The sequence below is a fragment of the Saccopteryx bilineata genome, chromosome 6 (assembly GCF_036850765.1).
Source record: "Saccopteryx bilineata isolate mSacBil1 chromosome 6, mSacBil1_pri_phased_curated, whole genome shotgun sequence".
Classification (NCBI taxonomy): Eukaryota; Metazoa; Chordata; class Mammalia; order Chiroptera; family Emballonuridae; genus Saccopteryx; species Saccopteryx bilineata.
The window spans coordinates 48,651,977-48,676,438 of NC_089495.1; the positions used below are offsets into that span (position 1 = coordinate 48,651,977).

The following is a 24,462-nucleotide window of genomic DNA, read 5'->3' on the forward strand; positions in this document are numbered from 1 at the left end:
AGCGTGCGAGTCACTGCCAGACAAACACACACACGTGTCAGGAGGGCCCGTCCAACCATTCTTGTCAGGGATACTGAGGCGCAAAGGAGGTTTCAAATCCTGCTTATTCAAGAAATGAAAAATAAAGGTCTCTCACTAGGTTTATCTGTGATTTATCCAATATCAGCTGTGAGCTCAACTGCAGATGGTTTAGGGACAAAGGGAAGGTGTGACTGTCACGCTCACCCATCCACCTGCTTGGGTGCCCTCCCCGAATGAGCACGTGCAAGAAATCAGGGCGAAATCTGCTGTACTCCTACTAATGATTCCAAATTTTATGTTTCCATTGATAGACTCTATAGTATACCTTTTCTTTCTTCACCTAAGTCACCCTTTATGAGAACAGCAATCCCAAACACCATAATTTCCTGCTTCTAAAGGTTAATTCTGCTATAAAGCACACTGTCCTCATCTTGCCCCCCCCCCCAAATACTTCTATCTGTTTTACTAATACTGGGCAGGCTAAGTGGCAGGAAAAACAGTAACAGGTACTTAGTGTCAATTTATTATTTTACTTGGTCTCACAAACTAATAAGTCACAAAGTAATAATTAAGAAAGAAAGGAACATATATGGCTATACAGCCTGCTTCTGGCTCATGTCTCACTCAATTTTGGATATATTAAATAAGATAGATCTTTCTGATGCAAATCTGAGATGACTGCCACATCTAAACAGAACTAGAACAAATCTTACTTAAATGCAATATTAAAAATATCCTGTTGGGTTGCCTCATTTTTTTTATTTTAATTTTCGGTTTTGTTTCTGATATCAAAAGGTTAATAAAACTAGTGCTCATAATGACTTTGTTTTATACTTCAAAGTCAAATGAAAATTGTGCAACAAATTCAACAGCTCTAAGTCTAATGCTGGAAAAAAATGGATTCAGCCATTATTTGGAAAGAACATATATTTAACATTTTTGTTCAAGAATATCATAAATATAGATGTTATGATAATAAAAGTGTTATTTAAAATGCTAACTTTGATTATAGAAGTGCCCCCATTTTATGACATTGATAAATGTACAGAAAAATGGGTATTTTTCAAACGGAAATGAAAATCAGTCATGAAAAATATTTTCAGAAGACATAAAAGTCATCTCATCAGTTGTTTTCTGATAAGTTTGTGATTCTAGGCTTTTATAATCCAGTTCTAGTTCGTTTCTAACTGGCTTGTTTGCTTGTATGAATTTCACTGTTTATTAAACTCGAATCCCCTCTCCATGTATTCAAATATTATATAATCATTTTTAAAAGATTTTACTCCGCATTTAATATTAAATACTACGTAGTAGACATTGAAAAAGTATTAGAAACTTTTGCTGTTTGAACCTGATAAAAGCACTTAGAGTAAAATCTAGCTTCTGTGCTGAGGGCAGGGAGGCCCCGTCCCCACAAGGTGTCCGAGTGCATTCTGAACTGCCACCCAAATCATCTTGTCTCGATATGTTTTTTCCCTCTGTTAAAACTGTTAACTCTACAGAAACAGATTTCTTATTTATAATTCATGGGATACTTTTGTGGAACACATTATAGCCAGGCTCACCACTCAAAGATTTGTCAAGTTTTACTTTAGCTAAATATAAAAAATTACAGATAACATGAATCTAAACTACAAAAAAATAACATTTTGAAGAAAAATAGAATACTTGTAAGCCCTCGGTTGTTCTTCAGGTCCTTGTTTTCCTTGAAAATACAGAGATGACTGATTTCGTTCTCGTCCTACTGATAAAGTGGAACCTTGGCTCGGCTGCTGTTATTGTTAAGAGCACCACAACATGCCCTGCAGTGTTACAATCATTTTAAACCGCAAACTTAAAAGTTACAAATATTATTTTCTTATAGTGGCCTCAACTAAGTATTTTGCCTTTGGTCCAAGAAAAGTTTTTTTGTGTTTTAATTACACAAAGCAGATTTAACTACACAAGTTGTTGTAAGAGCTGACAATTAAACGTCTCACCCTGCATTTGGGTTTAAGTCTTAGCGGTTTAGGACATTTTCCACAAATAATAACTCAAGAAAAAAACCCACTATTTTATCAAAACACAATGGCATAGACTATAAAAGGAAGTCCCGTGAGGACCAGAAGTGGCCTGGAAGCCAGAGAGGGAATAAAAAGAAAGCATATGCCTGCCGGGCCAGCCTGGGCAAACGGTGCAAGGGGCACCGAGGACAAGGACGGTGAAGGGCGCACACCCCCGGCCAGGTCCTCTGGCTTTAAAGGAATACATAAAATAGAGGCTCCAGTCAGCTCTCAAATTAAACCACTCCTGAATACCCACATTTAATTACTGCTGGTGGTTTTTAATATCTGAGCTACCCCAATGAACCAAGGACTAATACCACATTGTTTCATTTTACTAAATGCTTTGCTTTCCCACATTAAATTATTAACCAGGAAATGGAAAGTATGAAGACTAAACCCTCCTGGTATCTGGAGAAGCCAGACTAGGAGAAAGCAGTTGTTGGAAACAAGAAGGCGGACTGCTCCCTGCTCCCTGCTCTCTGCCCCGAGAGCAGCCCCTGCCAGGAAGCTGGTGCAGATGGAGGAGCCCGGCTGCAATCTGAACCTCGCTCCCTCCGCGCTCTCAGCAGGAGCCGCCTCCCGCCGCCCGCCCGCTCCATCCCTCCTTCCCTCCCTCCGCTCAGGTTTTGCCTCAGGTGTTGGAAAAGAAGGAATTGCCGTTAAACACTAATTTTTTATATATAAGCACAAAAGTGACTTTGTAATTAAAGCCACACAATTAGGATTGACAAGCTCAGGATGGCAGTATGCGGCCCAAGTGGCTTCCAGAAAAAGCTTAAGAAGAAAGACGGAAAAAACAAAATAAGCCCCTCACGTTGTTTACAGCCTACAGTTCTCTAGTCACTAGAAGATTCTAACTGCTCTGATAATTATGCAGTATGAGCATACACATGCTTACTTCAAGCCAGCAGGCTATCTCCTTATGACCCTAATCCTTTAAAAGGAAGAAGCACAAGGCCAAGCCCTACCCCAATTCCTAACCTGCATATAATTTTTTTAAGTATCACCACTCCCAAATTCTTGACACTCGGGTGTCAGACAAATCCTAATGAGTGCTTTCTTCCAAGAATGTCAGTGCTTTCTAAATAAACAATTCATGGTTCTTTAGCCTCTTTTATGATTTTCTAGAAAAACTGATACTTCCATTTCTATAAAATCAGGTAAAGAATTGTCAAGGAAGTTTTCCAACTTCATGTGTCAATGTCAGGGCTAATCATTTAAACAACTGAAACCAGTCATTTTTCTTAATATTCATTTATTATAAATACTTTTCTAGAAGCCAATGGCAACTATGTGAGTTTTGCCTCGATGTTATTTTATTTATGCTAATAAAGAAATAGAGTTGTTTTAATGGAATCTTTATAGGAAAATATATAAACTCCTATGATTTAACTGAGATACAACATGGAATTACCATCCTATTCTTTAAAGACGATCGTGTTTGGCTGTTATTTTCTGGTGCGTAAATAAAAATGCAAGTACTTACACGCCCTCTAGAACCTTCTGGCTGGCTGACTGGTTTCTTTTTACTTTTGCTGCTAATAAATAGAAATTTCTAACCACGTTCGAAGAAAATGCATGCATTCTACCAATTTGTCCATCTGAGACTGGATATGTGAGGAAATATTAATTTAGCCTTGATCTGTGCCTCTATGTCACAAAGTCAAGATGAAAAACTTAGAGCTGTGATCCTAATTTTATTGAGTTACGGACGTGCTCTGGTCCTGTACAGATTACAGAGTTAACTTTTCTTAGTTCTCTTCCCTTTTATTCCAAAACTCATGCAAAAAGTTCCCCATCTGAAGATTATTATTATTATTTTTTTGCTATGAGTTAGTTCTTCAAGGATGCTTAAAGCACAGAGAGCTACAGAGTAAATAAGAATTTTAAATAAAATACTTGCTGAAACCCCAAATTTGCCAAGTAACAGAATGAATCAGGCCTTCCTTCTGTTTCAGTTCCGGATCATTTGAGAGGAGAGGCACTCAGATATTGTTACTAACCTAATTCAAATGTGATACAGTTGGAGAGAAAAATGCACAAAGGCTATTCTGCTGTTTCATGGGGGCAGTATGACTCAAGGAAGACGGGACCCAACCAGGCTTCGGTCTGCCCCCGTCCAACACACAGGCACGCTTCTTACCATGTCCCCAGGCTTGACAGAGACGGCCACCACCACGCCCGGCATTGGAGAGCGAAGAATACTGCTTGTATCCTCAGCCACCTTTTCCAGCATAAATTTGTTCAATTCTGCGGCGAGTTTGGTTAAGATATGCACCTTGTACTTAAAGAAAAACACCATAAATGAGTTTAAATGATGAACTTTTCCTCAAAAGTAGTAGTATTCATTCAAACTCAGTTTTTACTTTTAAATTTGTAACACCTTTGAAGTCACATGGTTTTTAATTATTGTACATAAAAATAAAACATTAATTTATTTCTGTTATGAGCCAGGTATTTAAGCTGATTTCTTGAAATAAAAACTCCTCCAGTAATTGATTAGTGATAGTCATCATCCTGTATCATGAAGAAAAAGATCTGAAAACTTTATAAAGAAAACAGTGAGAATTTTGTTTTTCCTTCACAGCTTACAAAACTTCTCCCAATCAACGCAAATTCCCTGAGCTGCGAGGTCAGCCAGAGGGAGCAGGGGCGTCTGAGACGTGCACCAGTAGATGGCAGCAGACTGCCGTCTCTCACTTCCCGCTCCCCTCAAGAGAGCTGCTGCACTAGGACCCATAACTTAAGACAAAGGGTTTCAGTGTTCATTTTGCGCAAAACAGTATTTAAAATTCAGTTTTTTCCCCAATGACATAAAATGTTATATTCACAGTTGAAAATGCTAGCTTTTCTTTTTAGTCACAGCATCATGTAGTCTTTCTGTACCAAGATGGTTAGGGTAGATACAGATGAAATATGATGAGAGTATCTTCTATATTAAGGGATAGTATATCAAGACTTTAAACCCATTGAAGGAAAAGGATATGCACAGCCAAGTATTTTAAAGGCACCTTTTGTCGGTGGCTCTCAAACAATTAGGGGTACATTAAAGGCAGTTCAAACAGAACATTTCTAGTAAAGAGAATTTCTGCCTGGCAGGAAAAACCCTAGATCTCTGTGAATAAATATACGAGCTTCAGTCTGCTCTACCCAAACAGAAACAAGATAAAATGGTTTGAGGAAGTGTTCATCAGAGAAGTAGGAACGGCCACCTGAAGATTTTTGGATGGCTACCAGAGCGCACTTCCCTTGGTAGACAGATGCAGCATCCAGGCAGCCCCATTTTGTTCAAAAAAGCTGCTGTAACTCAAGCCTCCTGTGGGCATCGTGACGGCAGGGACGCAAAAGCAAAATAGAGTTCACCCTTTAATTCCGTAAAGGGTCGGCGGAAATCTCTAAGTGTGCTCTTTACGGGGCCTATTTAAAAAGGGGTGGGGGCGGGCCCCAAGGAAGAGCTTTGATGGCCTAAATTCAGAGCAGATTTACAACACTGTGACAGGTTGAATAATAACACCTTTTGCATGTTTCTTTACTCCTGAGTGTTGTGTGTTTTGCAATCAAGACGTACAAGTGTCTGCCAGTTTCTGAAGGATATGATTCTTAAGTGAAATTACAGTGCAAATAAAAGCTTTTTGCTCCTATTAAAATTGATCTGAGTCATAAGTGGCAAGGGAGAAAAGCAAGAAGAATGCATTCTGCTGTCAGTCTAATAAACATTCTGGGCAGAGAGGGACTATTTATCAACGAGGAATTGTACCTCAAAGTCCTTCATTAAATCTATCGGGGGCTAGAAAGAGCGGGGGAGAATATAATTGTACCAAATTGCGGTGTTAGTGTCTGTGCGCTGCCTGCCTCGGAAAAAAAAGACAGCATCCCTCAACGACAAAGTCACTCCAGCTGGCATCACCTGGGCGCGGCTCCTGTCGTGTGACTGGGCAGCGTTGGGCCAGTCATCTAGTCTTCAGCAGAACACACAGACCTATTTTTCCCTTGTTGTTTTTGCACCATTTGACTTCAGAATGTAAAATTCAGGGAAAGTATCTTTCTACACTGAGATAATACAATTTATCACGTTTCACCACAATGGCTACCCTTAAACACTAATTTTAGCTATATCACAAACAAGCCTTAATCTAAATAAAGTGCTGAGATTGTCCCAAGCTCCACTTCTCACCAGCAATGACAAGATTCTGACTCAAACTGGATCCTTTTACTATTTTTATAACGTTCGTATCTTCTGGATTCCTTTCTCTGTAGGACTCCTGCTTTGCTTGGAAGGAGATGTAAAAGTCCCAGAACTCAATGCCTTTAGATGCTGTCTTTGTTACTGATGAGATGTTCCTTTTCCTTTTGTATTTGTTTATTGTTCTTAAATCTGTTTGGGGGATAAGCGACTCATTGTAATCACAAGCAAAAAATAACAACGGGGTAAACGCCTCAGGAGAGGCCTTGTTGCAAAAAGTTGGCTTAGACATGACCTTTCTGAATAGAAAAAGAGAAGGCATCGAGAAAGTTCTCTTTTAAAGAGTACCTTTGATGTTGTCCCTACGCCTTGAGCGAGCCCATACAAACACGCCTTCTTAAAACAACCTCTTGGCTCGCCAGCCCGTGTAGCATACACGGGGCGCTGGCCAGGATGGGATCCAGGCGGAGTGCAGCATATGGGCCCATCAGAACGAACTGCTGGTGAGAACCGTAAGAGCTTTTTGATGCCCCAGAAAAGAAGTCATTGAAGAATGTACACCAGGGCTTTCCGAGTTTATGATCAAAACTGCTAGTTATTGGTTTCTCTGAATTCTTAGGGTGCATGAGCAGAGCAGCCAACTAGTTGAGAGATTTCAGGAAGAGGCCCTGTGAGGAGAGCAGTTTGGTTTTATGCTAGGCATTTACATATTCCCAGTGGATTCTGTAAGGTGTCCCTGGGGAGTGTTGATTTTAAGCCGTTGTTACTGTTTTCAGGCTGAAAAACCATGAACTTGCTGTTTTGGGAGTGGGAGTCCCAGATTTTAAGAGGCTATTCAGCAGGACAGGGAAACACAATCCCAGAAGAAGCCGGAGGTGCTCGTGAGAGAATTCTGCTCAAGGGGTTAGAAGCTGCTTGTTGGTTCGGTGGCTGTGGGCCATTAGGAGATGGAACCTCACTCTGTGGCTTTAGGGGGGTGCTCTCCAAACCACAGTCAGATTACTACGCTCGTGAACACACCTCGCCGTGTAAGTAGAACAGGTGCTCTCCAGGCTTAGCCTGACCAGACTCCTCAATCTATACAAACAAGGGGAGGGACCAAGGTCGGATCTCATGATCTAATTATGGTAAAATGATCCCAGCCCAGGTCTCTAAGCAAATTAATTTTATGGTGTCTGCAATGGAAAACCGTGTCTAACAAGAAAATTTCTCCCAAAATGTTCTAAAGAAGAAAGAAAGAAAGAAAGAAAGAAAGAAAGAAAGAAAGAAAGAAAGAAAGAAATGAAAAGAAAAGAAAAAGGAACCATACCAGACATAAAAGGATTAGAAAGAAAAAACTATAGGAGACGGAAAATTAAAAGGAACACAATGGGATTGTTTTAAATATGAACATACAGCTCTTACCATGGAGCCTGATAAGAGGGGAAAGATGGAGCAGAGTGCTGCGGTAGTGGGAGAAAGAGGGAGCCATCGTGGTGTGTGAACAGACACATCCTGCAAATGGCCACGCCCACCGGTGCCATTCACACACACAGCTCTGGCCCAGACACCAGAGCGGTCCTCACCGTGGATGCTCTCCATGCAGACGGTCACACAAAATGCCATCTTGCTGGTGCCTGTATTAGCTCAGTGTATGTATTTCTTGAAGGAGTTTAAATCCATGTGCTTCTTCACGCCTCCAGTGATTTTACACAGCCCACCTTCTCACGTTTGTATGATTTAGAGGTCTGTGGGATCCCGGCAGGATGAGTGTGCTTTCAGTTGGCTTTATAAATTTTTTCAGTTGTGATTTCTGAGCCTTTAGCTTTGTTCCTGTTAAAGCAGCATAACTCCAGTTTCCATCTCTACATCGTTCTCCCAACAATGAGGATATGTACTGTGGATGAACCATCATGTTTTTTCATGTCAACCAGGGAGCCGTGTCATTCCACACGGGGTTAGTGTAAATGATAAACCTTAAATGACAAATCTTTTTTGTGAATTATCAATAAACATCTTTTTTTTTTTTCAATAAACATCTTGAAGCATCGGCCATATACTGTTCAATGGCCCTCACGTACTCAGTGAGATGGCAAATCCATTTCTTCCAACAAAAAGATCTCTTCTTATTCAAAGTTCTACACTTTCTCCCCAAAATTGAGCTGTGTCGCCATTTTCACAATGCAGGACTGAGAACTAACATTCAACTATTCCCTAAGAGTTTACTTTCCTAACTTGAGCTAGAGAAAAACTGTCAGTGTTTTGAAAGTGACTGAAATCACTAGTTGCAAAACGGATACATCTTTTAAAACAACAGCATGCTAGGAAAAAAAAATGAAATGCAAATTCAAACACTTAGGTGGAATCAGTAATGTAATTCAACCTTGTTTTTCTTTCCTGTGTGCTTTGCGAGCGACACCGCGAACACTTGAGGAAAACCATAGCAAGGGCTCAAAGTCACACAACATACACCCTCCTCTAGGTCAGCGTCAGGCCCAAGAAAACCAAACCAACCAAAATCTCCAAGGAACAGCACTGAAACCATACAGAACAAAAGCCCGCGCCGTCCTCCTCTCGGAGGTACAGCCCCAGCGAAGGGGTGAAATGAACAGACAGCAGTGAACGCGCCCGTACAGCTACAGTCCCTGCGTAGCCTGTTTGCATAATGCTGTGACGACTCCATCCGCACAGTCTCAAGGTAGCTGTCAATCAGAATGCATCATTTAATCCAACAGCACTCGGAGGACTTTCTGCGACAACCCACATGACAGCATATCTACAGCTCTATTTATGTCAGCGCCCAGTTGTGTTTACAATGCTGTTGTAATTAGAAAAGATGCAACAGGCAGTCATGTTATTGAGATTTCCATTTTGCAGTATTGCCCTGTAAAGTGTGATCTTGCTTCACAGAGTCATGCTAAATGACAAAAGGCTATTTTCTTCAATCTCCTAGCTCAGACAGCACTTCATTTGCAGCTATCTATAATTAGATTAATGGTGTAGTGCGGTACAAAGCGGGCCCACTTCACATCAGATAGCATATGAATTAGGACAAACACTTATTTCAATTCCAGGCAGAGAAAGCAATGACTGGGGTATTTAGCATACCCTTTATGGTGGAATGAGATGTTAATTGTGTACCATTACCTCTAAACTGCTTGCTTGTTGTATAAATCACTGTGCTAATTGATGCAGAGATAGAAATGTAGCCACAGGCAAGAAAGCGAAGGAATGAGAGCTGAAGATGGTGGATAAAGGATTATCGAGTTCAACCATATGGAGATGAGGTTCCTTTGAACCCTTTCCTTTCTGCCTATGAGCAGGATTTCTGAAAAGTACAGAACAACTCTTGTAGTGGAAAAGAAATTTTAATTTTTCATGTTCTTTTGCAAAACACAAATTTCTTTTAAAAGTTCTTGGCTGCCATAATTCCAAATAAGAGGTGTGTGGAATTAATCTAAATATACACTTATAAAAGCATGGAATGTGCAGTTTCCAATAGTCGGAGCTGCATATCTGGGGTTTTGGCTCGTGGGTTAATAAGTAACACTTGTAAACTACCTGGTGCAGATGTTTCTGAACCATCCACAGGACAAAAATAAATTCTGTCCCAAGACTTGAAGTTGTCCTCATAAGCCAAATCACAACAAAATAAAGAACAAAACTCGGCTGGTTTAGGTCTGGTTTAGACTCTAATTATGTAGAAGCATTTAGTCAGGTTGTGAATCCAATAGAACAGAACTATTTCCATCTGCCCCTCAAACAACGATTCTAACACCATCCCCCAAACACTCAAATCTGCCTACTCCAGTTCATGATTTCACATCAACAGGAAGGAACTAGAAAGGAGTTTTTATTTTTTAACTAGCAAAAAAATAATAAAAGCATGTAATAATTTAAAAGTTTCAGTCTTACTGCAAAACGCTATTCTTCTGTTGAAAATGTCCTATTCAGCACTCAGCAGCTCTTATTGGGGTAATAAAAGCATCTCAGAAGCACAAATATAGAAACCAAATGCTATAAAGTCCAACTGTTAAAGATCCATAGAGAAACGTGTTCTTCGGAAGTTCATAAATCAACTGCACACACCCCGCGTACATGTTCACAATTTTTTTAATGGCAAAGCAACAGTAAGGTGCAAATTACTGCTGTGCACTTAGTCACAAATTCAGCTCCTTAGTAATTAGCACTGTTATAACAAAATTTTACACAGAGAACAAATACAATGGGTCACTTAATAGTTCAAATTCTCAACTTCAGAGTAACAGTTAATATACCCATCTACTGCAAGTGCACATTTGAGAAATCCTTTGTATAGTTTAGCCTTGTGAAATCCAAATACCGTATTAACTTGCAAGATAATAAAACAGTGTTCCAAGAAACTAGAATGTCTGGTTCAAGTTATCACCAATGAAAACTTCGGGGAGGGGGGTCTCGAGTTTCTTTGTTGGGAGCAACATCTACCTTTCACCATATAGAACAGGCCTTACATATCTGACTGCAGAACTGAGAACACCTGTATTCCTACTGAAAATCCAACGGTTTAAGGTTTAGGTCATTATGCTAAATAATATTTTTTAAAAAAACAACTATGAAGAAACATCAAGGGCTCTTGCAATGGAAAGAAATAAGTAGTGTGAACTACCCTGAAATAACACCTCCCAAGCGAGCAGCTAGGTGACATAATGGAAATGCATGGAGGGAAAGATCTGGAGGCAGTGTACAGGCCTGCTCCCCATCGCTAATGGCTGGTTTAGACCATTTAAACTAGAGCAGTCCAGCCCGCAGCAAAACGCCACCACGCCCCTCGCTGGAGTGTCAGCGACGCCGGTGTTAACAGGAGAAAATATATGGTTTCTGATATTGCGTCCCAGTGCCTTAGTGTTTGCTCCCTTTAATTGAAAAGGCAGTTAAACACAAAGTAAATCATTCAGTTAGCTTAGCTGTTTAATGACATATAATTGATAAAGTCAGTATGTTGCAGTGACATAATGCATCACTTTCAACACTCGTTCACTTACATTTATGAATCCATCTATATTCTAGGTTGTTGTGGGGTTTTTTTTGTTTTTTTTTTACTGCTAAGTTGGTTCTTGAACTTGAAGTCTTCTGCTGGACCAGTCAATGTACCGTAAAGAGCAACAATCTCAGTAAGGCCAGTTTTTGAGGGAAGAATCACAAAAATCGGGGTGGGAAGAAAATTCCAACACAAAAAACAAAAATACATGAAGCCCATTTTCAGCAACTCAAATTTCCAAATGCTTACTGAAAAAAGGGAAGGGTTTCTTATAGAAAGGAACTACCTTAAGGCTAATATCAAAGCCTTTGAAGGAATGAGGAAGTTTGTATCTCTGGCTTGCTCCCAAAAGAAAATTTTCCCTGGAGAGAAAAATATGGGAATGTCTGTCAATAAAACAGAAATCTAGCCTAATTTTGAAAAATTTTGTTTCTTAATCAGAAACACAGGGTCTTTCCAACTCCGATATCCTAAGCCGCTTTTCTTTTTTTTAACAACAGTGTGGACAATTGTTCATTAAACATTAAATCCAATACTTAATAGGATTTATTTCCTCAGTTGTGCTTCACTGAGGTTCCGTTCCTTCTAGTTTGCAACACTGGGCCTTAAGGCAGAGTCAGAAATGATGGGACAGAAGCAAGCTACGGTCCAGGAAGCCAGCCCCGCTCCCAATCTGTGGGGAAGCGGTGTGCTGAGGGCAAGTCCTCAGTGGGGTTCTGAAGGGGAGAGCCTGTTACTGGGGCCACTTCCCCGTGCTTGACGCTATGAGGATGCTGCGTGCAGGTGAGCCATGATAAAGGGACCCAGGCTCTGCTTTGCCCAGGTGCCCACAATCTGTCTAACAAGCAGGTACATGCACCACAAAGGTAATTTGCTGGAATAAGTGGCACTTTGGCATCCACAAAGGCAAGTCCATTGACAATGCCCTGTATAGAACTCCTAAAACAGAACATGTGCGTTTTGTTTGATCAGGAGTCCCCATGACATGTGACCCTAATGAGTCATTTCTTTCCTTTTTGCACAAGTAAAATATTATAGATCTTTAAAAGCCTTGTATTCAATTATTTAACAATACCAACATCTGTTAACAGTACAGGCTGTTTCTATTCTGTATCCTGAATTGTTTTATGTAATTAGGAGTTTATGAGGTATTTGGTAAGAAGGTACCTTTTTAAAGCACTATATAATTTTGGGTACAATGAAGTGTTCTCCTGAAAATCTATAATTAGGGCAGCATCAGCTTACAGAAAAGTACAGGAAATGTTATAAAAACACGATTATGTAAATAAGCACATAGGTAGGGAAGTGTACCATTTTGCTATGGTCCCCACCCCTCTTTTTCCTCTTCTTCTATTTGAATTGTTCTTTGCTCATGTGAAGTTAAAGTTATGCTGTCTATGAGGTACAGAATAAGTGAACACTGGATAAAAAAAGGTGGGGAGATTGGCCTTTCCCTATAAGTCCTAAGTTGGCACACAGGAGGTTGGGAAGTGTGCCAAGGTCAGCCGACTCCTTGACAACACTTTTGACTTTATATGGTTTTTTAATAAAATATTTGTTGCTATTATGAATTCACTGAATGTTGGCAAATGAGTTGTAAAATCTGTATTTTCTGGTTTTGCTCACTCTAATTGTTAAAAATGGCCACTGCTCACATGATGATGCTCTCACGTGATGTAGCTGATTGCTTTCCTGCTTGGGAAGAGGCTTGGTTATGCTAATGCGTGCTGGGGGAGGACTTTCGTGCCAAAAAGTTTTAAAAGGAGGAGCTAGGAGGCCATTTTGGGAGAAAGACCACGTTGTTGAAGAGAAAAGGAGACCATGTTGTAGCAGGGCAGGGAGGCCACCTGGAGGAGTGGAGGCAGCCAAGACGGAGGCCTGCAGAGGGGACTGAGTGAGGCTGGTGAGGCCTTTGATTCTAGGAAAACTCAGATGTGTCAGTAGCTTTGTGAGCGCTGAATGATTGGGTTTTGGAGCCCAGTGTGTTTGTGTTTACTCACTTGCCGAGTGAGAGCTAGGAATAAAGCTAATGGCCCACCAGTTCTTGTCTCCGCAGTTTCATCACCGTCTATCCGAATTAAATGCAAACCTGCAAAAGCCAGGTGGCTGTGATGGTGGCCGCGGCTACTGGCTTTATACTGAAGAAATTCAGAATCTAATATGCAAAAGTGTTGGTTTGTATTGCTCAGAATATCAGAAACTGAAATATAAAAAGACAAAGGAGATGAAAGCAAAGTTGCTAATAATACTGGGTAGTAAACAGTTGGCTAAGAAGATCAAGCAGAAAACTAGAGAGGATCAGAGTAGGCAACTTCAAAATACGCCGCTTTGGCATCAGGATTGTTTGAGCTGAAAGCAAGTAGCACTCTAAGAGCAGGGCACAAATTTCCTTTGTAAAGGCATCTCTCTCTCCCTTACCAGGAGAACCACCCCAGTGCCAGGAAGGGAATTACCCTAAGAGAACACTCTTAGCTGCATAATGAACCTTACCAAACATCTCTTATTTATCATACATTTCCTAGTTACCTTCCCACAACTGATCCCCACCTCAGAATCCCCCAACCCCTTTTCCTTTGTCTAACCTCTTCTTCACACATTACTGCCCTTTGTTAAACCCGTATATAGTCCTAAATTCTAACTGCCATCTTTTGTCACACTTCTTTGTGAACTCCCATGTGTAAATATATATAATATAGTCTTCTTTTTCTCTCTTGCTAATATGGTTTTTGTCAGTTTAGTCTGCAAAACTGCAGGCACTGAATCTAAGAGGATAGAGGAGAAAGTTTTCTTCCCTGCCCAACCCAACAACCATTGGTGCAAAGCACTGGAACGACACACTATCAGCAAACTGTGTACCGATTTTGTAGTTTAGGAATCTTATATATCAAGTTTAACTTGAGCAACTAAATGCACTTCTGTCTTGCTGCATATAGTACATTATACAGAACATACAATACTGCGGGGTGAATAAGACCTGTAAAGTCATGTGGTCAAGCTAGGGAGAAGGGGTTATGGCCATAATATTGATCACAACACAGTGAAACGCACAAGTTTTTCAAGTCAAATGACCTGAGTTGACATCCTAACAGAGTCACCTTTTGGCCAACTGGCCTAACTTCTCAGAACAAATATCTTTATCACTTTTTTTTCATGTTTACTTTATTGATTTTTAGCGAGAGGAAAGGAGAGAACAGGAGAGAGACAGGAAAATCTATTATTTCTTATGTGCTTGGATCAGGGATCGAACCAGCAACCTCAGTGCTTCAGGACAATGCTCCAACCAATCAAGCTATCCAGCCAGGGCCAAATACTTTCATTTCTAAAATCAAGATTATACATGTAAATAAATGATTGGTGGATTAAATTGACAGGTTTACAAAGTAACTAGCAAGTGCCTGATAGTAAGTATTCCCCAGATAGGATCTCCTGTCTCCTTCCCAAACATCTCTAATTGCCCAAGGAGAGACAGTAGTGGTTGTTTTTAAATAGCATATTATAAACCATCTCAGATCAGCAACTTCTAATTGTTATACAGTTCTAGCTCTTCTAGCTCTACATCTGGGAGCAAGTATTAAGTTTTGATACCACTTCTCACTCTAGCCGAAGGGAAAGGAAGTGGTTTGATATTAAGAGAACTTCTAGATCAGACAGTACAGAACTCTATGTTATCCTTTCCTTAGACACTCAAAGATGTACATGGTGAATTAGAGAAACAGTCTACTTCATTCATTCAAAAAACAGTTATCGAGCATATTTAGGCAATAGAAGAATACAAAATAAATATAAAAATATAGTTCCTGATCTCAATCACTATAATTTTGCCAGAGAGAAAAGACACATGACACAATATAAATATAAATACCTATGAGCCTTACAAAGAATGTGATCAATATGAAGTAGGCTTTTGATTTTAGCCCCTCTTAAAACAAACCCTCTCAGATTTGGAGGCAGGTGAGGATCTAACTTTTAGGATCTGTAGTTGGATAACTTATTTATAAATTGTGGATCATAACAGTGCCAACTTCAAACGGTTGTTGTAAGGATTAAGTGAATTTGTATATGAGGAGTGTTTAGAACACATTAAATGGCAAATTAGTATTTGATAGCCCCTATTATTACTACTGTTTTTGTTATTATCTATACATGTCTGCAGATAGAACAGAAATTGAGCAAAAGGAAAAAATACTTCTTTTTCATACTTGAATTTGGCTAGTATACTCTGGCCATCAAATCTGTGAAGATTTTCCTCATACCAAGCAATTCTCCAGTTTTCTTTGGACACCAAGTGGGTGTTACACAGTTCAATTCAGTCCTGGCACTAACTACCTGGAGAAAACTTAGGACCCAGTCCCATATGACTCCTCCCACTTCAAATACCAGTTGTAAGTCCAGGTTGTCACCTGTGCTTCTCACTGACTGGCTATTAGCTGGAGGTTCGCACAAGCACCTCCTCGGGTTTGATACTTTTAAGAACGGTTTACACAACTCAGAAAACAGTTTACTAACTAGATTACACGCTTACTATAAAAGAATACAACTCGTGAACAGCCAGACAGAAGAGATGCATAGGTCGCGGCATGGAAGAAGGGATGCAGAGTTCAAGACGTCTCCTGCCATGCCTCCTCCCAGCCCCTCCATGCGTCCTCCGATCCAGAAGCTCTCCACTCGCCTTCAGTCAGGGTTTCCTATGGAGGCTTCCTTTGTAGGCATGACTCATTAAATCATGGGCCATTAGTGATTAGCTCAACCTCCAGGCCCTCTCCACTTCCTGGACGGGACTGAAAATTCCAACCCTTTCATCACCTGGTTGGTTCCCTGGCAACTAGCACCTCATCTTTAGGAGCTCCCCAAGAGTCACCTCATTAACATAAGCTCAAGAGTGGTTGAGAGGGGCTTCCTTTTACCTTAATCACTCATTTCATTTAGGAAATTATTGTACAGGGGTTTTGGGAGCTCTGTAACAGAAACGGGACAAAGACTAAATACATATTTCTCATTATAAATCACAGCATCTCAAATCAAAATTCAGCAAGGGTTGTTCCTCAGTCTGCTGTAGCCCCACGGTCAAGGCACATATGAGAAAGCAATCAATGAACAACTAAGGTGTCATCAAATCAAAATTCAGACACAAGAAATCTTGGATATATCCCTGAGAAGACACTGGAGGCTGCTCTGGGTAGGTCTAGAATTCATCAAAACATAAAGATTAGGTCCTAGCCGGGTAGCTCAGTTGGTTAGAGCATTGTTTTGGTATGCCAAGGTTGCGGGTTCAATCCCTGGTCAGGGCACGTACAAAAACCAAGCAATGAAACAACAAACTGATGTGTGTGTGTAACTCTCCTGTCCTCTCCTGCTCCTCTCCCCTCTCCCTTTCAAATTAATTTTTAAAAGCTTCTTTAAAACAAAAATTAAAAACAAACAAACAAAGATCTATACCTCTCTCTCAAGCACATACAAACATATAACTCTTCAGGCCTGTCGCCCTCATTTTCTCTGATAATATTTCTGCCTAGTTTCCATTCAGTTCCCATGAGCATTCTCCTGACAGGAAATTTAGCCACATCTATGCTGATCTATCACTCTTCCAGGCCTTGAGTCTCTGTTTCTAATTTCTCACAGCAAGAGAAACTTGAAGCAGGACAGTAAGCAGCCAGGAAAATTCCTTGGCAAGTGGAATGGAGAAACTGAGACAGACAGCTGAAACAAACAGGCCTCACTCAGCACCCTGACTCACCTGTCTCCTTCCCCCTTGCAGGACCTCTCACTCCCTTACACATTAAGCTTTCAGGACAATGAGGTTCTGATCAGTATCAAATAATCTTTAGGAACAAAGCCTCGGTCTGAGGACCACAAGGTTTTGGTTAAGCTAGAGACATTTATGCCTCAGTTGTGTTTCAGCTCCAGGCGCAGAAAAGCAGCAAAACCAGGTGAAGCAATGTCATGGCTGGCATCAGCACCAGTGACTCCCTGAACTAGACCCTGAACCTATATGCTCTTTTTTTGTGTGTGTGTATTTTTCTGAAGCTGGAAACGGGGAGGCAGTCAGACAGACTCCCGCATGCGCCCGACCAGGATCTACCTGGCACGCCCACCAGGGGGCGATGCTCTGCCCATCTGGGATGTTGCTCTGTTGTGACCAGAGCCATTCTAGCACCTGAGGGAGAGTCCATGGAGCCATCCTCAGCACCCGGGCCAACTTTGCTCCAATGGAGCCTCGCTGCGGGAGGGGAAGAGAGAGACAGAGAGGAAGGAGAGGGGGAGGGGTGGAGAAGCAGATGGGCGCTTCTCCTGTGTGCCCTGGCCAGGAATCGAACCCGGGACTCCTGCACGCCAGACCGACGCTCTACCACTGAGCCAACTGGCCAGGGCCTATATACTTATTTTGATGAATCATCATATTAAAGGATCTGGAAAGTTAATGTATATTTTATTGAGATCTTCCCCTAAGACCTCCCCTAAAATTCCTGCTTTTAGAAAACAGACAGAAGTACCCTTTGAGTACCTCCCGACCATCCAGAGTACGATTGATTTATTTTAAAAATGTGTAAGGCAACATTAAAAAAAGGCAAATGTATATTCTTTTTGTTTCCATAAATTGGTTATCAAACAAACATGATTTTAAATTAATAAAACTGGAACTGGAACTAATCATTTAAAAAAAACAACAACAACTCACTCCTGGGTGTCAGCAAGCATGAAGAAAACTCACTACTCAAAGAGTTAAGGCCCCAGGACACACTGTCTGTAGCGCACCTACACCCTCTCTTCAAGCTTTCTTCCTCCTAAGCTCAAAGGGTGAGGGGACCTGCGACCAGGGAGCAGTGGGCCATGGGTGCTCACTCTGGGGCTAACCCCCTGAATCTGTTCCAGGGCCTTCTTCTGCTCTGTAACTTGTTTCCTGAGTGCAGGCAGCCCAGCTGGCTCACTTCTGCCTCTGTGACTTTCCTCTGACAGCCCGAGGCCGCTCTCTGAGCCGCCCGCTTGAATGTTCCGGAGCGTCCCTTCACTTTGCATGCTAAATAAACTTTCTCGGTGCTCGAGTTCTTGGCTCTGAACTCTATCTTTGCCAAACTCAAGAACTGAGAACTGGCATTGCAGACAACACATTCATATCTGAGGAATTCAAAATTTACTTAAATAAAAGAACTGGGGACTGAGTTTGTAAGTAAATCTTGAAAGTTCTAATAAAACTTTAAGACGTATTTTATACAGTTAACACGAGTTATATAGGCTTGCTGTGCAAGCCCTGCAGTCAAGACGTGTATGGAACAAGCTGACAGCTCCGATCCAAGCCCCGCAAGTCATGTTAGTAATATGTACTGTAGATCTACCCACACTAATCTACAAACAAACACATACATATCTACTTTTACAAATGCTTTCACACTACATAAAATACAATAATGAAAACAGCTTATCAAAAAGGGAGAATACATGCTATTTTGCCATTCAACATTCTTGCCTCAGTATAAACTTTTTTTTTCCCCCCCAAGGACAGAGAGAGAGTCAGAGAGAGGGATAGACAGGGACAGACAGACAGGAATGGAGAGAGATGAGAAGCATCAATCATCAGTTTTTCATTGAGACACCTTAGTTGTTCATTGATTGCTTTCTCATATGTGCCTTGACCACAGGCCTTCAGCAGACTGAGTAACCCCTTGCTGGAGCCAGCGAGCTTGGGTCCAAGCTGGTGAGCTTTTTGCTCACACCAGATGAGCCCGCGCTCAAGCTGGTGACCTTGGGGTCTCGAACCTGGGTCCTCTGCATCCCAGTCTGATGCTCTATCCACTGCGCCACCACCTGGTCAGGCCAGTATAAACTTTTAAACAGAAGGATATTTAAGACAGAACTTTAGGCAACTTATTTTTCTTCTTACATCTTTAGCTCATCTGAAGCAGAGTGAAAATATTCCCATACCTTGGTGTTGTTCCCAATCCCCCTCAGTAACACACAAGGGCTGCCCACCACAACTCCAGGAGGTGGCCAACTAGCTGCACCAGCCCCGTCAGCCTGTCTTCCCAGGGTCCAGCACCCAGGGTTCAGCCTTCTTCTCTCAGAGAACCAGGCCCAGTTGTAAAAATAACTGCCAGGCTTGGGTGCACTTCCCTAAGCATCTTCGCCCCTCCCACAGCTGCACTGACGAGTCCAGTACTCTGCCGTCTGCTCTACCTCCCTCTCCTTTTCTCAACTTTCTGCTCCTTTTTCCTAATTACCCACAACAGCATGACTTGTTGTAAGGCTGGTGGCCATGGCCATGCAGGTTCCCATTGGATTCAGGCAGACAGTAAAGGAACTGTGGAGCTAGAAAATGGTGGGCCATTCTGTTCATTAGTCTTGCAATGGCAGACAAGCAAACAGGCAGGGAGAACCACTTCCTACCCTCTCAGGATGCTCCATCAAAACAGGCTGGGGGGGGGGGGAGGGCCCTTCTCCCACAAACAACAGCAAACAATGGCCCCTCCCAATAGTGGCAGGCAATCTGTAATTTTCAATCTGCTGCCCTGAGGGCAAGCACCTGCAGCCTTACAGAGACTATTCACATGTGGCGCTGCCCCGTGCTCACACACCAATCGGGAAACGTACAAGCAAGCAAGCCTAACACACGCGTTTGCCCAACACTTGTTATCCGTATATAACAGGTACCTCTGCCTAGTTGCAATGACTCCCTGCCCTTCATTCTCATAAGAGCGTATATTTATCTCAAATGCTAATACCGATATAAACTCCCATAACTTTCTAAATTGTCATCACTCATTAACTTTGTCTAGAGTTTCAGAAATGCCAAAAGTAATCATCAAAAGCTTTAGTCATAGATGTTAAAATCATTTCCCTATCAACTAATTTATAAGTAAGATAGCTGTCTAATCAAATTTTAAAAGGCCTAATCCCTTTATTATTATAATTAAAAAATAATAAACAGAAGTCCTGGAAATAGAACTAGGAAACATTTCACTTGTATCTATAATCCAGAGGCTAGGAATACTATCAGCTCCTTTCTGGTGACCTACAATATTTTCCCCAGGGTTACAAGTCCTACATGGAAGGGAGCTGCCGTCTTCTCTCAGAGAATCAGGCTCAGTTGTAAAAATACAGGAAAAGCCAGGTTCTGGGTGCACTTCCCTCAGCATCTGCGCCCCTCCCACCGCTGCACTGACAACTCCAGTCAGTTGGACTTTTCGTTATTGGAACAACAGCCCTTCCAAGGGGATTGGATTAGATGAGGGGGCTGTTATAGCAAAATACCACAGACTGGTGGCTTACAGACCATAGAAATTCATTTCTCACAGTTCTGGAGGCCTGGAAACCCAAAATCAAGGCACGGGATGATTTGGTGTTGGGGAAGGAAGGCTGCCTGGTTTGTAGGTAGCCATCTTTTTGCAGTGCCCTCGTATGGTAGAAGGGCCAAGGGATCTCTCTGGGGTCCCTTTAAAAAAGCACTAATCCTATTCACGACCTAATCACCTCCCAAAGGCCCACCTCCAAGTACCATTGCATTGTGAGTTAGAGCTTTCACATAGCAATTTGGGGAGAGGACACAAACCCTCAGTCTATGCCAAGGATTTTAGCTCATGTCCACCGAGAAATCTTTCTCCCCCTCTACTCAGTAGAACATAACGCTGTTAAAAATGCTTCTTTGGCTCATGCTAGGTAGAAAAATCTTCTGAGTGACCTATTCTTTCTTCATATATGATAATAACTGATCAGCCTAAGAAGTTATGAGTTTAGGGCTGGGACTATATAGAACTAGGATTCAGGTCCTGACTTGTATAGCCTGTGGTATGTTACCACACATTTTACCTCAGTTCCTCATCTGTTAAAATGAGGGAATGTGACTTATTTTGTATAACTTCCTTTTTGAACTGTGGTTAAAAAAAAACAACAACCTGTAGATCTATGTTAAGATTTGAATTAGATACCAGATGTGAACTGCCTAGCACAACTGTCAGCACTGAAAGTAGCCATTAAACAGTAGATATTATCATGACTCTTGTCATGACTGAATTGTGTTAACCCAAAATGTGACTTTATTTGGAGACTGGTCCTTTAAAGAGGTGATTAAGGTTAAAGGAGGTCATAAGAGCATGACCCTAATGCCGTATAAGGAGAGGATGAGACACCAGGAGTGCCAGCCCACGGAGGAAACCAGGAGGACACAGAAAGAGGAAGGCCACCTGCAAGCCAGAGAGAGGCCTCGGAGGAAAACAAACCTGCCAACACCTTGATATTGGACTTTCAGGCTTCAGAACTGGGAGGAAATGAATTTCTGTTGTTGAAACCACCTAGTTTGTGGTATAACTCTATTTACAGGAGCATCTTTCGTGTCTCTTTTGCCTGTATTCAGTCTTGTCAATTTCATGTTTCAGTGTTCTGGGAGTGTTTAGGCCTGTAGGTTACTCTGACATTAAGTCTTCTTCCACCCCAATGCTGCCATCCCTGAGTCAGATCACACACATTAGAAGGCTGAGATTAGGGAATACAGGTTGAAGGTCTCTCCTGTTCATAAGGAACCTTCTGGTATAAGGGTTCTTTTTAAATGTTTACAGATTTTAGATGACCTAAAACCAGTCATAATGGCCCAATATCTGGGTAACTGGAGGAATATTCATTTGATCTCTTGGCTTATTAAAAACTACAGGGAACCTCGCAAGTTCCAGAAAAGTTGGCATGGTAACTTCAGATGGAATGCGTATGTTATTACACAAATTAATTAAGTACAAATCCCTTGTAAAAAAAAAAAACTTTAATATTAAAAAAAAATTATAAATATATCCAAAGAAGAATTCTCGTCTCAACAAATGATAACGAATATAAATGCTAGCTAGCTGACTGCTGCCTTCGGTCTGGCAAGAGGAAATTATACACTGAAGGGCTTTGGGTTTTATTTGACTTTAAAGTTTTCTACAACCTTATTAGAATATGGAGGGTCTGGTAACTCCATTCATTTTAAAACAAATTGCTTCAATATAAAGAGGGTCCCAGGAGAAAATGGATTGAATCAAAATTATTTAGTTCCTCTCCTGGACATTTTTGCCAACGTTGTGACTTCAATTAAGTTTAAGGGTAGAGTAATGTGAGGATGGGTTTCAAATGTTGTCTATCTTATCTCTAAAATAATGAAGCTGTTATTCCTTCTCCCAAATGACAGAAACATGATTAATTTGACAATTTCTTCAAAATTCTTATTTGAGACTCTTAAATTAGAGACAAAATCCTAGTGCCTCCAGAAGTCTCAAATCAGAAACACAAAATATTTTTTCTTGCTCCTTCTGTGTTGTTTTGAAAATTGTCATCAGTAAAAGAAGTGTTTTGTTAATGTCAAAGATAGTTACGATTTGTTTACATCAGGAAGTACAACAAAGTTTGCACAGGCTTTGATCTTATTTCTGTCACTTAACTCAAGGGACAAATGTGCTTCTCTGTGGCAAAGTGCTCTGCAACAGAAGTGTGGATGCAACTTTTTAACTTAGAAACACTGGTAACCCACGCTCTTTCTGGTGAGAAGGATGGTATTAAAGGCTGGCACTCTGCTAACGTATTACTTGCCCTAACAAGAAAATCTGTCCTGTAGCATACTACAGGCTTGCCTGTTACTCTGCCAGGCGACATGTCTTCACCCTGGCAAGAAGAAGCAAAAGCAGATAAATATGAAAAGTTCTTCTGATGAAGAATGAGATTCCATGACCTGGTATTAAGAGCCCTCAAATCTGGCAAATTTTCTTCGAGAAAAATTGACATGGTCTTGAAAACCTCAATTCTTTCGAAAATTCATTTTTATCTAAACATCACTGAAATTCAGACAAGTTCATAATCCTTTGCTTGCTGACATTATCACTGATATTTACCTTGCAAAAATTATCTCACTGGTAAAAGAACAAAGGAAATGACTGGGCGTGAATTTAATGTAGAGACTCTTGGAGAATTACAGATTTCTTGACAACAGCCTGGAAAAGTCTTGGCCACGCTGATCATATCTGCTACCTCATGCCTGGGTTAGTCAGCACATATTCCAGCTAACATAAAATTCTAAGTGTCGAAAGGATAGAGAGGCTACACTGCTTTACCATTCTACAATTTTAACTTCTTATTCAAGCCAGAGAATAGCAGGCTTCTCGGAGATAAACTTCAAAGCCAAATTCAGGTTGGTTAATTTTCGTTTTCTTTGCACATTTTTTCATTTTTTCCTATTTTCACTTTCATAAATTTTTGCACTCCAAATGAGAAGTGATTATTTTTTTTGCAAAGATGGTTTTATCTTATATGAGAAGGAAATCAATTTCCAGTGTTATAAAATAAAATAAATTGTACATCCTAATAATGTAACTTCTGTGGCCAGAGGCGGATTTAAAGGCGGGTGCACCAGGCACGCACCCTGGGCCCCAACTTCTGAAGGGCCCCGCAAAACCTCAACTTTACACATTTTTCTAATGACACCAAGTTTGGTTTCATAGGTGCAATTTCAACATTAATAGTACATAATATTTTTTATTTATTTAAAAATATGGTTAACATGCATTTTTATATTCCTTGTCTCTCTCACTCTTTTTTTTAAGGGGCACAATATTTTCTTCGGCGCCCAGGGCCTCAAAAAGATAAAATGGATAAGCCTGAAAAACACCACCTTTACTAAGTGAGCAAAGTAATGTCACTGGTAACAGGACACATAGAAACAGGTGATAAACTGAGGAGGACACAACAACACCTCTGTGCTACTCCCGCCAAAAATGTATGTCAATTTGGTCATGAGGAAACACCAGACAGACCTAAATAAAAGACATCTGACAATATAAACGGCCTGTCTTCAAAATGTAAAGGTTGTGAATGAAAAAAAAGTCTTAGGAATTGTTCTGGATAAAGGAGACTGCAGGGACATGCACACTATATGTATGTGTGATTTTGACTTAGATCCTGGACCAGAAAAACAAAAATTTTTTTCTTTTGCGATAAAAGACATTCATAGGAAAACTAGCAAAGTTTGAAAGGTTTGTAAATTAAAAAGTAATACTGTATCAATGCTAATTTCTGGCACTGTGATTATATAAAGGAATGATGCTGTGTTGTCTTTAGGAAATACACACTTATGCATTGTTTAGCAACTTTCTGCAATGGTTCACAGAAAAATAATTACAGAGTAAAAATATAAAGAGAACAAATACAATTAAATGACTACAATGAAATGTTAGCATTTGGGGAACTGATGAAATTATATGGACATTCTT

The 24,462-nt window shown here is 40.8% G+C and overlaps 1 protein-coding gene across 2 annotated transcripts in view; it reads right to left on the reverse strand.

Annotated features, from left to right (window-relative positions):
* PCCA (propionyl-CoA carboxylase subunit alpha) overlaps positions 1 to 24,462 on the reverse strand; it is a 450,416-nt gene that overhangs the window by 10,307 nt on the left and 415,647 nt on the right. Inside the window, exon 22 of one of the 2 annotated variants that reach the window (XM_066234358.1) lies at positions 4,210 to 4,350. The exons of the other annotated variant lie outside the window; for it this stretch is intronic. Coding sequence (XP_066090455.1) covers positions 4,210 to 4,350 — 141 coding nt within the window. The remainder of the gene's footprint in view (positions 1 to 4,209; positions 4,351 to 24,462) is intronic. 2 annotated transcript variants of the gene reach the window in all.